The following is a 15,940-nucleotide window of genomic DNA, read 5'->3' on the forward strand; positions in this document are numbered from 1 at the left end:
TTGTCTAGGAAGGGGCTGCTGTGAGCGACGTTGGGGACAGAAGGGAAGGAGGAGCCCTCACTTCCAGGTGGTGCTGCTGTGTGCACCAGAGCCCATGGTGGCAGCAGCAAGAGCATCAGAAGCAGAAGCCACAGGCTGAGCCTGGTAAGCTGCTGGGGCTTCGCCCTCCCTGAAGATGAGAAAGGGGTTCTGCTTTCAGTTCTCATGGGCCTGGGACTCTGTGTGAGCCTAAGATGCTGTCACAGTGGGGGTGAGGGGGCAGGGAGGAGCAGCCTTATCCTCAGACCTCAGCCCTGTGATGATCTCAGAGTGAGAGTTTCCAGACACGGAGTCAAAAAATGAATCAGGGTCCCCAGAGGATCTAACCATCATAATAGATGAGGATTTAGGGACAATTTATGGGAACTGTTATTATCAGGACACATATTGGACACGCCTGATGTGTCCTGACTCAGACAGAGCTGAATATTGTGTCCCTGTGTCTGCCATGACCTGTCATGGACCCTGTCCTCAGGACAGCCTGCCCCTGGAATGCAGGAATTTGTGCCCAGTTTGAGAAAATCACACAATATGTTGCTCCTAATGAGAGGCTTCAAGGAGAAATTTCAGAGAATGTGGAAAGACTGTAGACAAAATTCCTTGAGGTGGGTCTCAGACCCCAGTTTATATCAAAAAAGCAGCAGCTCAGATGGCCAAAAAGTCAGGGATAGATGGGAAGTCCCATTGCTGAGAGGACAGCAGGTTTTTGTCTCACTTCCCCACAGGCCTGGAGCACTGTGTCAGCACCTTGAGTAATGTCAACAGACTGGCAGTAATAATCAGCCTCGTCTTCAGCCTGGAGCCCAGTGATGGTCAAGAAGCCTGTGTTGCCAGACGAGGAGCCAGAAAATCTGTCAGGGACCCCTGAGGGTCGATCGCTACTATCATAGATGAGGAGTTTAGGGGCCTTTCCTGGAAGCTGCTGGTACCAGTTCACACCAGCAATACCGATGTTGTTGGCACTTCCAGCGCAGGAGACGGTGACCGTCTGGCCCAGGGCCCCAGACACTGAGGGCGGCTGAGTCAGCACAGACTGGGCCCAGGACCCTGGAAGGGGAGAGACAAAGAGAAGGTGATGAAGAATCAGGTCACACATGTTATCCCAGGACCGCTTCCCTTGTCCCCACATCTAGTCACCTGTGCAGTGAATGAGGAGGGTGAGGAGGAGAGGGGACTAGGCCATGGTCGAGATCATCACTGATTCTGCCTTCTGTGGCTGAACAGCTGAGCAGACGTCCCCTAATCTGTTCCTTCTCCTTTTCATCCTCTGAGAGAGGGAGGGCCCATCCATGCAAATGAGACCCTCAGCTCTTCGACATTTCAATGGCACGGGGTCAGGTCCCTCTGCCTGAGGATGTCAGGGTGGAGGGAAGGGGAGGGGCTCTGTTGGGTAAGAGGGTGGTGAGGTCACAGTTGTGAGCCCTGAGCAGAGGGCACAAGGAATAGCAGGTGGCAGGTCCCAGCTCTGGTCATCTGTGACTCCTCAGAAACAAGTGATATGTGCCCCCTGGTGTCCAGGCCTGGACACAACATTATGTGACATGGTGACTAGAGCCCATCAGAGAGAGTTCCTGCCTCCTCACTGCTGTGTCCACTGTCCCATTCCTTCAGGCCAGGCCAGGTGTCCCCCTGTGTGACTTCCCATCACCTCAGGACACACTGTGCTCTACTCAGGCTCCACATAGTGAGTGTGTCCACGGCTCCCTTGGCTGTTGATGGGGCAGGACTAAGGTGGTGACTCTTGTACAACCACACAGATGAGGATCAGGGCCAGAACAGTGATGGGTCCACATTGGCACCTGGCCAGTTCTGTGCAGGAGGCTGATTTCTTTCCTCTGCTTGTTTCCTTTCTGGTTTCAAAGTTATCCTTTCCCAGAAGTTCCCTCAGCACTGAGGAGACAGGGAGCCCTTTTCTCCAGGTTGTGGGTAGACGCCCTCGTGTGCCTTCCTAGGGGGGTTACACACTGACCATCTTCGTCATCTGTCACTACTTCTACCTCCGCGAAACACCAGTTCTCCACACACTGTGGTTAGTGATTCCCTCCTAGGATCTGTCCCCCCAGCACACAGACCCAAGTCTGCAGGAGCCCGAGTGTGGCCCTGACCTCAGAGCACGAAGGGCAAACCTGCAGGAAGCTCCAGGAGGGAAGGAGTGACAGCTGCGGGTGCTCTGACGGGGACCTCGCCGCAGACTTCATGTGTCTGTCACCACTTGGACAACTGCTACCTCAAAATGAATGTGGGTGATTTTATACAAAATTCAGTTCAGCAAGAATTATTTAAACTCAATGACACTGTTAATGGGAAGATGCGGGTACAATCATGAGTATGTTTTCATACATTCGTGCTTATTGCAGAGAAATTATGGATTGAAATAGTAGTTGAGAAAATGGATGAAAACCTAATGGAAAAGATGTGGCTTTAGTTCTTGGTTTAATCGGGGTCTTGTAAACTTGTTTCTAAATCACTTCATGCTTTTGGGCACCTGCGTGGCTTAGTTGGTTAAGCATCCAACTTCAGCTCAGGTCATGGTCTCACAGTCCATGGGTTGGAGCCCCGCATCGGGCTCTATGCTGACAGCTTGGAGTTTGGAGCCTGCTTTGGATTCTGTATCTCCCTCTCTGCCCCTCCCCCACTCATGCTTGCTCTCTCTCTCTCTCTCTCTCTCTCTCAAAACTAAACATTATAAATTTAAGAAAAAAAATTAAAAAAATAAATCATTTTTATTACTGTTGTTATTATTAATTTATTTTTTAATCATGACTTTGTATATTAGGTCTGGTCCTTCAAGTAGAAGGAAAGCCCAACATGGTGCCCAGGGAAGCACCATTAGTAGCCTGTTCCTGTGAACTTCAGACTCATCTCAGTGATGGAATTTAACACAGAACTTCCAGGATGGACGGACTAGGAGTCAGACTCATCTCAAGGGTGGGTAAAACAATCATTGCTGTGTTTTGTGTGTCCCGTATGTTCAAGATAGAGCAATTAATTGCTCATTCAGTCACCCATGACCAGAGGAATGTATTTCTATTACCCAAAGCCAATTTGTCCCAGAAAATTCTTTCAAAGATCCCACATTTGACTCTGGGTGAGGTGGAGATAAGGGGCACTATGTCCCTGAAGTCACAGTCCCTGTAGCCCTTGGTTGGATCGACTTTTCAACAGAGGTCCATCCTGGCTGGAAGTGCCACTGGAGTGTCACAGGAGTGACAGTTCAGCCCTGAGAGTGCAGGGAGACTGTGTTACGTCCCCAGGGCCTTGAGCTCTGTGGGAGCAACACTGAGGCTGCTATCCCAGAATCAATGTGCTGATCAGCCTCAGGCATGGACTGGAGCTCAAAGATTATTAGGACTGAACTGCCCACGGAGATAGAGGCTTGCCCTGGGATTCTTGAGCATCAGCCTTGTCCCAGGACAGCAGGTGTTCGCGGCATGTTCTGCCCCGGTGACAGGACCCCAGTCACACTCGATGTCCATGGTATTTCCTGCTGAAAAGATTCTGCCTCCCGGAGGTTGTGACTCTGAGGATGGCTGGGTAAGCACAGGCTGAACCTGACTTCTGGAAAGACAGAGAATCCCAGAAACTGCAGAGTCCATGACAATAGACACTGAGAGAGAGGAGAGAGCCGTGTGTGTGTGTGTGTGTGTGTGTGTGTGTGTATGAAAGAGAGAGAAAGAAAGAACAAAAATACGCCCCAGTGCCCTCAGGAAGACTTTCACTCAGTGGCCAAGCATGAATACAAGTGTTCCCCTGTCCGTCTCTGATTTCTCAACTCCCTGAGTGTTGATCTCCATGCAAACTGATTCCTGGGGCTGGCTCATTGCAATACACACCAGTGTCCTGAGGCTTGGAGCTAAAGAAGGTCAGTGTCCTGAGTGCTATTTCTCTTGCACAAGGATGGAATTTACACGAGGAGGAGGAATTTGGTGCAGATTAGCTCTGACAGTAATTCCACTGAATCAGAAGTTCAAGTCTTCTGGATGGAGAGACTTCTGTCCATTTTCATCCCTATAGACACAAAGCTCCGCAGCTTTGGGGTCTTCAGGTCTCAGCTGGCACAGGACCGGGGGTTATCACACATCCCCATTATTCCCCCTCCCCCAACTCCTGCATCATAGCCATCCTCCCTGCACCTCCAGGATCTCCCGATGCCTCCCTTGTGTTGACCATGAGAGAGCATCTACTCTTATTCTGGCAAAGGGCCAATGCATGAGACTCCACTGATTGGAGCAAAGTGTGTGTGGCTGAGTGAGTGTCCTGATGGTCTTAGGAAACAAATATTTTGGGGAACGAGAGAAGTTGGCATGTATTGAAATATGCAATCAATCCTTCCTTTTTTTGACTATTTCAACAGTGACCTTTTGTGGGTCCTCACTAATTCTGAAGAAGATAAATAAGTACACCAATAGCTCCAAGTCTGGATAAGCATTCATTTGTAAGAAATACAGTAATCGTGTCGGCATATTAGAGACTGACGGGGGCTGATGCTGCATAGGAGCTACAATCTGGGGATGACAGCAGGAATCAAACGATGAAGGGATTTCATGCTGATCCAATTTCTGCGACTTCTCCCTACAGATGGACACTGCACACTGGAAACTACAGCAAGACGTTTCCAGTGTTCTCTAAAATCGTAACCTGGAGACAGCATTCACACCTGAATAGCCAGAGGGATAGACTGAAGCCTGAGGGAGGCAGGAACAGAGGGGAGAAAAGGTGGGGTATGGTATGCGGTGGGGGGGGGGGAGGGTATTGTCAGTGTAAGAAGCAGTTGTGACCACTTTTTTGTCAGCTGGTTCAGAGAAAGAGAAAATTGTGTCTGTGACCAAGGTAGGTATTAACATATCAGCTATGGATGTATCATTAGTACAAAGAGTTACATTTAATGGATGAGTATGACTGTCATCATTTTCAGTTGAGACAATATTGTGAGATCTTAGAAACCATGGGTTTCTGTCCCGATTCCTGGCATAGAGCTCCCGAAGCCTTCAGCATTTCCTAGGTGACAAGGCCACTAGGAGCATTTTTGTTTCAGTGAGGCAACCCTAGAAAGGCTCCTGGCTGGGGGTGGTCCCCAGAAAGTCTGAGCCATGACCAGACGCTTGGAATATCCAGCCTCCCCCTTGCTGGGAGGGGAGAAGAGCTGAATGTGGAGTCAATGGTTGATTACGTCTACATGAAGACTCAATAAAAATGCCAAAATATGGGATTCAAAGACTCCCACATAGGTGGACACATTCATATAGGGAAGGTGACACACCCCAACTGCACGGGGACGGGAGCTCTTGTTTGGGGGCTCCTGTCAGACCTCTACCCATGTGCTTCTTCGTCTGACCGTTCATCCTACTCTTTCAGTATCATTCCGTGAACTGGCAAGTGGAAGTAAGAGTTTCCCTGAGTTCTGTGAGCAGCTCTAGCAAATTAATCAAACCTGTGGAGGGTTCACGGGAACCCCTGTTTGCATCACGTTGGACAGAACTTATGGGTTAACTACTATTTGTTGTCGGCGTTGGAATAGGAATTGTCCCCTGGGACAGAGCCCCTAACCTGTGCATCTGACACCATTTCCAGGCAGATAAGTTGAGTGTTACATTTATTTAAATTGTAGAACCCGCAACTGATGTTGTAGACAATCACTTGACAAACAAAACATAGAATTGGTGACCCAAAGAGATACAGTGGGAGGGAAAAACTGAGGTCTTTTGCTTTTATATGATTCGTTCTTATTAATTTTCTCCACACCCTGGGGCATGTGCACTTGGGATCTATGCCCCCACCCACGTGTGCTCCTGGAACCCCTGTGCTGTCCCAGCAACAGTGTAATCTGTGTGTCACTCCTTTCTCCTCAAGGACAGGTCTCACCACAGAGTGTCTCCCCTACAGGAGCCTCCACAGAAGCTTGTCAGGAAAAATACTCAGAGACTAGGTCTGTGGGTTCAGGAGTTTTTGCCTCACATCCTCCTTATCTGAGACGTTGTGACTAATGAAAGCCGCTCCCACTGCCATGAGCTGTAGCACAGTAATAGCCTCATCCTCAGGCTGCGGCCCAGAGAGGAGCAGAAGCCCTGCCTTGGCCGAGGCATCTTTGGATCCAGAGAAGCGGCGGGGGACTCCAGATACTAACTCCTTAATTGAGTCTGAGTAGTAGTACAGGAGATACTGGGGAGGGCTCCCTGGCTTCTGCTGGAACCAGTATATGATACAGCATTAACACCAAAGCCACTGCTCAGGGTGCAGGTGAGTCTGGCTGTCATTCCCAGAGATGCAGAGAGGGAGGGCAGCTGGGTCAGCACAGGCTGGGACAGGGAACCTGCAAACACAGACACTCATGGGCGATGGGGCGGGGACCAGGGTAAAAAGTTTCCTAGTGTCTGAGCCAGGTGGGCTGACACCACCTGGAAGGCTTCTCTGTGTCCCTGGTGCCTGTCCCTACGTGTGCATTGAGAGAGGTGCGCGAGAAGGACAGGAGTTCAGGCCATGGTGACAAAGTCCCTGGTCCCCACAGTGGGCTGGGCCGCCCCAGGCTTCCTTTTCTCCTCTACCCTCTGCCACAGGAGGGGCTGTCCATGCAAATGTGGTCCATCCAGTGACTGCCCAGCCCGTCCCTGAGCCCTGGTGCTGGAGCTCAGCTCAGACCATACACTGGGGACCATGGAGGTTGGCCTCACCCCTGTGGAGAGCCCTGGGAGGAAACACCTGCTGAGGGAACACATGTTCCTACTCGGAGGACTCTATCAGACCAGAGAGGACACAGGTTCTGAGTCTCCAACAGGAGCACAAGGCCCATCCCTGAAGCAAATCTCCTTTGAGTGAAAGAAAGGTCTTTATTGAGCAGCTGTGTATGGATCACAGGACAGTCTCACAGCATCACCTGGTGGTCCTATGTGGAAAAATGAAAAACGAAAAATCTGAGAGCCTGTATTAAGCATAGGTATAAACTAACATTTTGTTTCAACTCTGCTCCACTGGAAAAAATACACGCTTTCCTAGGAAGATACAAAACTGGCTCCAGCAGACATAAATTGAGTAAGTAGAATACTTTTATTAGAAACAATAAAAAAAAATGTGATTTTAAAACCCCTCCACAGATTGTCAGAAGATACAGACATTTTCACAGGGAACATATAGAAACCACTCAGAGATCAGATGGTTCCAATTTATTTGGTTTCTATTTTTTTCCCATAGTATCTAAAGGAACAGAAAATTTCTAAGTTCTTATTGGGAACAGTGACAGCCTCCTAAGTGGAATGTCACCTCAGTGGAAATCTATGATTTATTTCAAAAGGTCCGTCTCTGTCAACTGTATCCCTGGAGCTCCAACCGTGTCTCCTGCTGCATGTGGTACCTGGAAGGACAGAAGGGGGTGCGGCAGGGGCACACATATGGGGATACTGCCTGTGTGCATGTGGGGTGCACATGGGCAGCTGGGACAGAGGAATCTGAGCACAGCTATGGTATGTAAGGTGAGATCTGTAGGGTGAGCTGAGTGAAGTCCCTGAAGAAGTGGAGGAGCCCTGGGTCAGAGGTCAGGGCATGTGTCAAGGCTGGAGAAACGGTGGGGGAAGGGGGCTGGTGGCTGGTGACCCTGGCGGATATGTACTCAAGGTCATAGGGATGGACCAGCTGAGCACATGAATCCAGCATCTCCAAATGAAATAGAAAGAAAGACCTAGGAAAGTAAATATCCTTTCACTTAAACCTGAAGTCTGTTTTTACTCTTTGTGAAAGCACGTGAGGGTACATGTATTCATAAAGGTCAAATAGAGTTGTAATGAAGCTGTCCATATGCACTTGCTAATTCTGCAGATCCAGCCTTTTTTTCTTGACGTTATTATTTCTTATAATCCTGAGTAGTCCACACAACTGTCAGGTCGAACCCAGCCCTTGTCTCTTTGTGGGTCGGTGACATGGTGCTCTACGAGGGCCCTGCGTGCCAGGGAGGCCTGGGAGCTCAGGGTTGGTGTCTCACTTCCCCACTGGTCTGAAGTGCTGTGCAAACTCCAAGGCTGCATTTCCATGCTGAGTAGGAGTGGTCAGCCTCGTCCTCAGCCTGGGACTCAGGGGTGGTCAGAGAGGCCAGCCTGCTTGACTTGCATCCAGAAGCTCTATGGGAGAACAAGAGGGCCAGGTGTTCTTTCTTCCTGTTGATTTGAAGTGTAGGGACATGGCCCGGGTGTTGCTGCAGTCAAGCTGCTCACTTTTTGCCAATAGTGTTCCTACTTCCAGTGCAGGTGAATGTGGCCATCTTGGGTGGGCTTGGTCACTGAGGGTGGGCTTGGTCACCGACGGTGGCTGATTCAGCCCCACCTCGGTCACAGACACTGTAAGGGGACAGAGAGGAATGTGAGGAGGATGGCATCCCACTGCAGTGGAGAGTGGGGGTGTGGAGCAGAGTTGGGGGGTTCTTTCATCCACCCTAGAGAGGTCTGCCCTCATCTGTGCAGAGAGTGGGGAGGGTGAGGAGAGGAACCCAGGTCCTAAGACCCAGACTCTGACGCTAAAGCTCTGTCGTGGATACTGAGCACCCAAAGTCTCTTTACTTCTCTGGAAAGTTCCACAGGGGTGGGCTTGCTGTGCTCAGTTAAGCCCTTGCTGTCCATCTGTCCGGCCTCCCTGTCAGGGCCTCTCACAGGTGGAAGGAAACAGAGGAGGAGGTGAGGAGCTGACTCAGGGATAGAGGTGGCCCGTGTGGTGATGGCCCCTGGGTCCTGGCAGGTCAGCAATATCTAGTGAGCACACTGATGCCTGAACACCCTAGAAGCCCTGAGTGCTGTCTCTGCTGGCAGGGGCCACACAGGATTGTCCCAGTCTGCCTCACAAGCCATCAGACCCCAGACACTCCCTGTCCTCTCTTGCACTCCTGTCACCCCAGTTAGAGTTCCACAGGTTGTCCTGACCCTCTTTTCTGAGCTGCTCCTGATGTCACAGAGAGACCCAGGGCATCTGGGAATTTTGAAGAAGGGGGCATCGGGCTTAAGGGAGGCCCCTCTCACTACAAAGGGGCCATAGAAAGCTTGTGTCTCGGCTGCATCAGCAGAATTTTATTATATCACCTATTCCTGATGCTTAGGATTCCTGATGATTAGATCATGTATTACAACTGTGAAAACGAGAATATTTCCGCTTGCACCTCATGCGGCCAATTGGCCAACCCTTAATACACTAACTTGTTTATACTCATCTGCAGTAACTGAGGATCCACGTGAGTTCAGAGGCTGCTGGGTTCAGCTCTAGTGCCTTCTTCATGTCTCTGTGTTTGAGACAGACTCTGAGCTCCTGCCTATGTGGACATGTCTGAGAAGAGGAGTCATCATAAGAATGTCTCAGCCTCAAGCCTGGATGGGATCAGAGGTGGGGACATTATTGAATCAACAGATATACAGAGGGTTTCAGACCTTCAGGTGCTGGTGTCATGGTGACAGCAATTTGCAAGGGTGGGAAGGTCTGATCAGGGACCCCAGAGGGTGTATTATGTTTCAATCTCTCCTGGGAACACAGCACCTTGTGGGCATTGAGGTCTCTGTCATTTGTGAGACAGTAAGAATCAACCTCATCCTCAGGTTGGAGCCCACAGATGGTCTGTGAAGCCATGTATCTATCTGACTTGGAGGCAGAAGATCAATCTAGAACCCCTGATGGCCAGGTACTTCCAAAAGCCAGTATTTGGGGGAACAACAGCACTAAGAGGTGGAACCCACACCATTATCAGATCTGGTGCTGCTGCTACTCCGAGTGTAGGTGATGGTGACGTCCTGGACCAGAGTCCCCAACACTGATGGTGACTGAGTCACCAAAGACCATGCCAAAGACCCTAAAGTGAAGGACAGAGTGAGAGAGAGTCAGGGTCCCACCAACAACTCAAGATAAGGACCCAGGAGAAAGAAAAGACCCAGTTATCCCCCGAGGGACCCCCCCCCCTCCCCCACCACTGACGTCGGAGTTCAGTTGTCTGTGTAGTACGTGAGAAAGGTGAAGAGGAGAGGGGTCCAGGGCATGGTAGAGATGACCCAAGAACTTTCTCTCCCCGTACTCCCGCTGGGATAGAGATCCCCCAGCCTCTCTTATCCCTTCCCTCACTCTGATGGGAACAGGGCCCATCATTCAGATTAGTCCCCATCCCTCCGGATTGCCCCAACCTCTCCATCAACCAGGAATCAATACCCTCTGCTTCAAAGTTGTATTTAAAGAGCATGGGACTGGTGAATTTCTTCTGTGGGGACATCTAGGGCCTTGGGAGAAAGGGGCTGCTGGGCCCCAGGCATCCCTGAGCAGGGGCACCTACTAAGCAGCCAGGTGCTTGGTCTCCAGCTCTGGGCGCTACCTTGTGGTGGAGGCACGTGCCCACAGCGCCACCTGCTGGCCCTGGAGCACATTGCACCAGGTGTGAAAGGCAAGGTCACCATCCTGCCTGAGGGAGGGGCAGGCCCTCCTTGACCAGCGCCACTTCCATTGCCCCTGCCTCAGAAATGGGAAAAATCCTTCATCCAGGGGCCTTTCACGAAGCTGCAACCTCCTCAAATCACGCGTCCCTTAGTTCCCTAGAACGGCCTCCTCAAATGCTGACCCTTCCTCATGGGTTACATTAGTGGAAAGGGGTAGCCCTGAGACCTGGCACCTGAAGGGAGATGTGTCCTGCTGTCAGCATATCAGAAAGACAGAGGCCTGGACCAGCCACAGCCCATGGTTTGGGAAGGCTGGGGAGCTCCTCCTCCCTCTGACCTCACTTTCCAGTGAGGCAGGGTCAGAAACCCGGCCCTGCCCCTGGATTCCTCTCCCGTCTACTTTTTGCGAGGATTCATCAACAAGGACCCCGGAGGAAGGGGTTGAGAAGATACTGCTCTGCACCTTTAGAAAGATAGAGGTCGGCTCCCTGAGACCCACCTCTTAGCACGCCTGTCCCAGTAGGACCTGGGGCTGGAGCCCTGACCTGAGGGGGATGGGTCTCCATGAAGAGAGCGGGGCCAGGGTGGAGTGGGGATACTGGTGTGAGGAGAGACTGAGGAATGAAGGGGGGGTGAGGGATGAGGCTCCCAGGAGCCCCCAAAAGTAATTTTGAGTGCTTGAGCTGAGGCTAGTGACAGAAAAAGAGGATTTCAGACTGTCCTCTGGCCTGTGGGGACCCTCCTGTCAGAAGGTGACAGGGACCATCCAGTAGATTGGAAGGTTCTTTGATGATGAGCTGTTCTGAAGAGGTGCTGTTGGAGAAGGCTGGAGACCTGTTCAGCTGCCTCTGACTGTCCCCAGCACCCTTCTTACGGAAAACATTCAGAAAGGCATAATGATTTCTACTCCTCTCTCTCTCTGTCTCTCTGTCTCTGTCTCTCTCTCTCTCTCTCTCTCTCTCTCTCTCACAAAGACATGTGGGCTGAATCAGCTGTGATGGGCATGTGTCCTGTAGCATTTCACACCATGAATGATGCTGACTTTTTTGTAAATGTAGCAGCTGTCTCACTTTTGTCCCCAAATTTTCACTTGTTCCATGAGTGCTGTGTGTAGTCACCTTCTTTCCTGTTCGAGGTGAAATGAACTGTTCATAGAATGTGTTTCATTGGGTGTTGATTTGTTAATCAGAATACATGTTTAATCTTAGATGGTTTCGATGATCTGAAAGACACTATTAACAGAATAATTATGTGGGTGTGTATACATTCACTTTTTTTAACTCTACATATTCACAACAGAGATACACTGTGGAAATAGCATGGTATGTCTTTCTGAATTTCTCAGTAACAGGCAGCCCTTCACACACACAACGACAGAGAAATTGCTCACAAGTTCACAGAGAGAGGTCACTAAGTACAGAGGCTTACCTCATACAACGAAGTAGTAGATGACATATAGAGATGATGAGAAAGGAATTTGCCAAATTTGATAATTTTTTGAGAGAAAAATCTGGGCTTTAAAATTCAATTTCCAATCATTTTCTCACCAACACGCTTTGAGGTATAATTAACAAATAAATAGTCTATATATAAGGTGTAAAATGTGATGGGCATGATCCCATCACCAGGGACACATGGCCCCTTCTGTGCAGGACGCTGTGTTCTTTCCTCTGATGTGATCTACTGGTGACCATGGCTCCCCTTCTCTGTCAACTCCCCATAGCACCGAGGGGAGAGACAGCCTTTCTGCAGGGATGGGAGGCCACGGGAAGGGACCTGGAAGACATTGCTAGTGGGTTATTCCAGGCGAACCTTCCTTGTCTGTCAACGTTCCCACACACTTGGGACTACTGTCATTCATAGAGATTTTTAACACAGTGAATCACTCCTAGGAATCTTGTCTGCAAGCACAGGACACAAGTCTGCAGGGAGCTGTGACAAATGATATTCTCTGTAGCATTTTACTTAAAACTCTAAATCCCTTGAGCAGGATGTGTTCCAGAAGAGCAGGACTTTGGTGGTGACCAAATGTTTAGGATCAACATTTCAAATGTAAGGTTTGAGAAAAATATAGTCCATATTAAAGAATGAGTGCCGTGGGAGCTAAAGAAAAATGACAGCAATTTGTGTGCTTGCATCTGAAAATATATCCACTTTTCATCATGATCTTGCCAGAAACATAGACTTCAACCAAAAATGAACAGATGAAACATTGATCCCGTTTGCCAAAATAAAGTAAACAGATGCTTTTAAATTAGGAAAATCCTAGGGGGCCCCTGGGTGGCTCAGTCAGGTGGGCGTCCGACTTCAGCTCAGGTCATGATCTCGTGGTTCGTGAGTTTAAGTCCCACATCGGGCTCTGTGCTGACAGCTCAGAGCCTGGAGCCTGCTTCGGATTCTGTGTCTCCCTCTCTCTCTGCTCCTCCCATCCTCTCCCTCTGTCCCTGTCTCTCTCAAAAATGAATAGACATTAAAAAATAATAAAAAAAATAAAAACATAAAAAAAGAGAAATTCTGGAATTCCACGCATCAGTCTCTGAACTGATTTGAGTCTGGGGAGAAAGAACCCCTGACCAGCCACGTGGCCAGCTCTGGGTGTGAGCAAGGTGCAAGGGGTCAGAGAAATTCCATCATGAGGAATTTATTTTCTGATTTCTAAGTCACATGAGACTACCTAAATTCCAGATCAAACCCCGTGGGTGAGTGTGAGCCTGGCCTGGCCCGGAAATGCTCGGTGGCAGGAACATCGGAATATTCTGGAGCTGGGCTGCAGCTGGAGGGGCTGGGCTTCAGGAAGAACGAGGCCATCACAGAGACTCAGTGGTGCCCAGTGACCCTGCTGACAGTGATTTCTTCTGAAAGGTCATCATTCAGCTGCCTGCCATCTTCACCCAAGCTCTGTAGTCACCCTGGATGTAATGGTGCTGAAGCAGGACCAAGGGATCCCTTTGTGCGTTCTTCCTCTGGGAGACTGTCCAGATCAAAGACTGTAAGACGCCTGGCTGGGAGACCCTGCAGCTTAAGCTTCTCTCTTGTTTGATGGGGACCCTGTGCCTGGCTCAGTGCACTTTCCATCACATTAGCCCACGTGTGTCGTAAATGAAGGGGCAAGTGAACTTGTGGAAAGTTATGTTTCCTTTAATGGATTTATAAACTAGTGACAACATGAAATTCTTTCCTTAAGAAATAATCTCAGAGTTTTCTCTGATTCTTCTGTAAAGCATGGCCTCAACCCTTCTTCCTCTGATCACTGCAGTGTAGGCTTTGTCTTCTTTAGGTGACTTCCCATTGGATTTCTAATAGTTTCCTTATATCTTCTAGACAGTGTGCCCTGGGACATAATGAGCCTGTCCTAACACTGCTTGCCAGCACATCTTTGCAAGCCCCAACCAGGGGATGACAGGGTCAGGGTGTGGACCCATCTGCCTTGATCCTGCCTGCGGGACTGCTGACCCCCTGCTCCGAGGCTGGGGTCCTGTATGGAGCTCAGCTTCAGCCTCCTTATCCGCCATGTCCTGTTGATCCCTTTTCCTCAGCAGGAAAGTGAGAAGGGTAGCCAAGTAGTCATTAACAATCTTTATTGTGTGAAAGAATGCTCTGGAAACATTTAAATCCAAACCAACTACAGAACCCCAGTTCTTGAAGTTCATGTTAACTTATCTAAAGGAAATTGTGATTTTCTGTGCTTCCCTAAAGGGGAACGTTTATAACACATGGGTAGCAATGAGAATAAGGGAACTGAGCTCAGCCTCGCATGGTGTTCTTGTAACAATTCTTTGCTCTTCCAACAGGAACATTGTGAGATGAGAGTAAGCAGATATGTGCATTCCTAGAACTATGAACAAGTCACCTGGGTCAGGGGTTGATCTTTCCCGGAATCAGGAGGTGGAAGTCATCCTTCATCAGAGACGGGTCCTCATGCTGTCCCAGCTGGTGGAGCCCCCTCCCTGAAATGTTGCCACACCTCCCACTTCTTTTTTCTCATCCCCATCCCCCTCCTTATTCCCTAAATCCTCCATGTCACAGGGGTCCTGACCCTCCTTCTCCACCCCACTGGCCAACGCTCGTCCAGGACCGGGTGACGTGGGCACCATCCACAGCCCTGCCTGGTCCCCACCTTCATGTTCCCCTCCTGCTCCTTCCTTGTATGCATAACACTGGGACCTCATCACAACACATCAGATTCTGGAGTACCCTGTCAACCGCTCCAATGCTCCGGTTCCACCCCACTGACCCCACCCATCCCCATGCTCCCAGGACATAGCTTTCCTATACATGTTTAGCTTCTGTGTCCTCTCTCTTCCCCCAAATACTGTCAATGCCCTGAGCATGGGGACCTTTCCTATGGTGTCCGCATGTGGTCCGCGTCCCTAGACTCAGGTTTCTCCCATAGTAGGTATTCTCCAAATGGTGTGGATCTTCACAGTCAATTATTCAGAGTCGACACACCTGGACACTGTGTCCCTGGCTCTCCCCTGACTCCCTGATATGGACTCAATTGTTTCCCCCCTCAAAACCCTATGTTGAAGCTCCAACCCTCAACGGTATGTATTTGGATATAAGTCACTGAAGGAAGTAATTAAGGTAAATGAAGTCGTAAATAAGGGTGATGGCCTAATCAAATGGTCTCTTCATAAAAAGAAGAAGAAAAAACAGAGTTGAGCACACACAGAAAATAGGCCACAGTGAGGATCCACAAGAATGCAGCCATCTGTAAGAAAGACCTCAGGAAAGCAAACCTACGAAGACCTTGGACTGGAGACCTCCAGTCTCCACACTGAGAAAATGTGCTTCTGTTGGTTAAGCCACACAGCCTGTGTTATTACATAATGGCAGCCCAAGCAGACTGACACATCTCTCCGTGGACTCTTTCCCCAGGACAACCTGTCCCAGAATCCAGAGATTTATGTTCAATTAGAGTAAAACAGACAATGTATTGTGGCCAAACGCAAGCTTGGGGGCAGAATTTGAGAAGATGATTCCCATTCTTTGTAGCAAGTTCCCGGTGGATGGATCCCAGACCCTAGCTTTTGACAAAACAAACAAAGGAAGCAACTATTGTGACAGAGGGGTCGGGGCTGCACAGGGATCCCCATCATTATGAGGACAGTAAGTTTTTGTCTCACCTCCCCGCAGACCTGGAACACTATGTCAGCACTGAGATGGTTCTCACAGGCCTGGAATAATAATCAGCCCCAGCCTCAGCATGAGGCCAGTGATGGTCAAGGAGCTTGGGCTGCAAGACCTTGAGCTCTAGAGTCAATCAGGGACTGCTGAGCATCAGTCGTCAATTGTTATCATAACATATGAGAAGTCTGAGGAGCATATTCATGGGAGCCGCTGGTACCAGTAAACGCAATAAACACAACCAATGTTGTCAGTGTTTCCAGTTCAGGAGATGGAGAACCTCTGACTCAGGGCCCCAGACACTGAGGGCGGCTGAGTCAGCACAGACTGGGCCCAGGACTCTGCAAGGGGGAGAGACAAAGGAAGGATGATGCTGGGTCTAGACACAAGAG

General features: G+C 49.7%; 1 gene segment (V, D, J or C); it reads right to left on the reverse strand.

Moving 5' to 3' along the window:
• Window positions 1–661: 661 nt before the first annotated feature.
• Window positions 662–15,940, reverse strand: part of LOC109261535 (immunoglobulin lambda variable 1-40-like) — a 114,619-nt gene continuing 99,340 nt past the window's right edge. The window contains 1 exon segment of the V gene segment in view: window positions 662–1,086. Coding sequence covers window positions 701–1,086 — 386 coding nt within the window.

The sequence above is a fragment of the Panthera pardus genome, unplaced genomic scaffold (genome assembly GCF_024362965.1).
Source record: "Panthera pardus isolate Hobbes unplaced genomic scaffold, ASM2436296v1 HiC_scaffold_15, whole genome shotgun sequence".
Classification (NCBI taxonomy): Eukaryota; Metazoa; Chordata; class Mammalia; order Carnivora; family Felidae; genus Panthera; species Panthera pardus.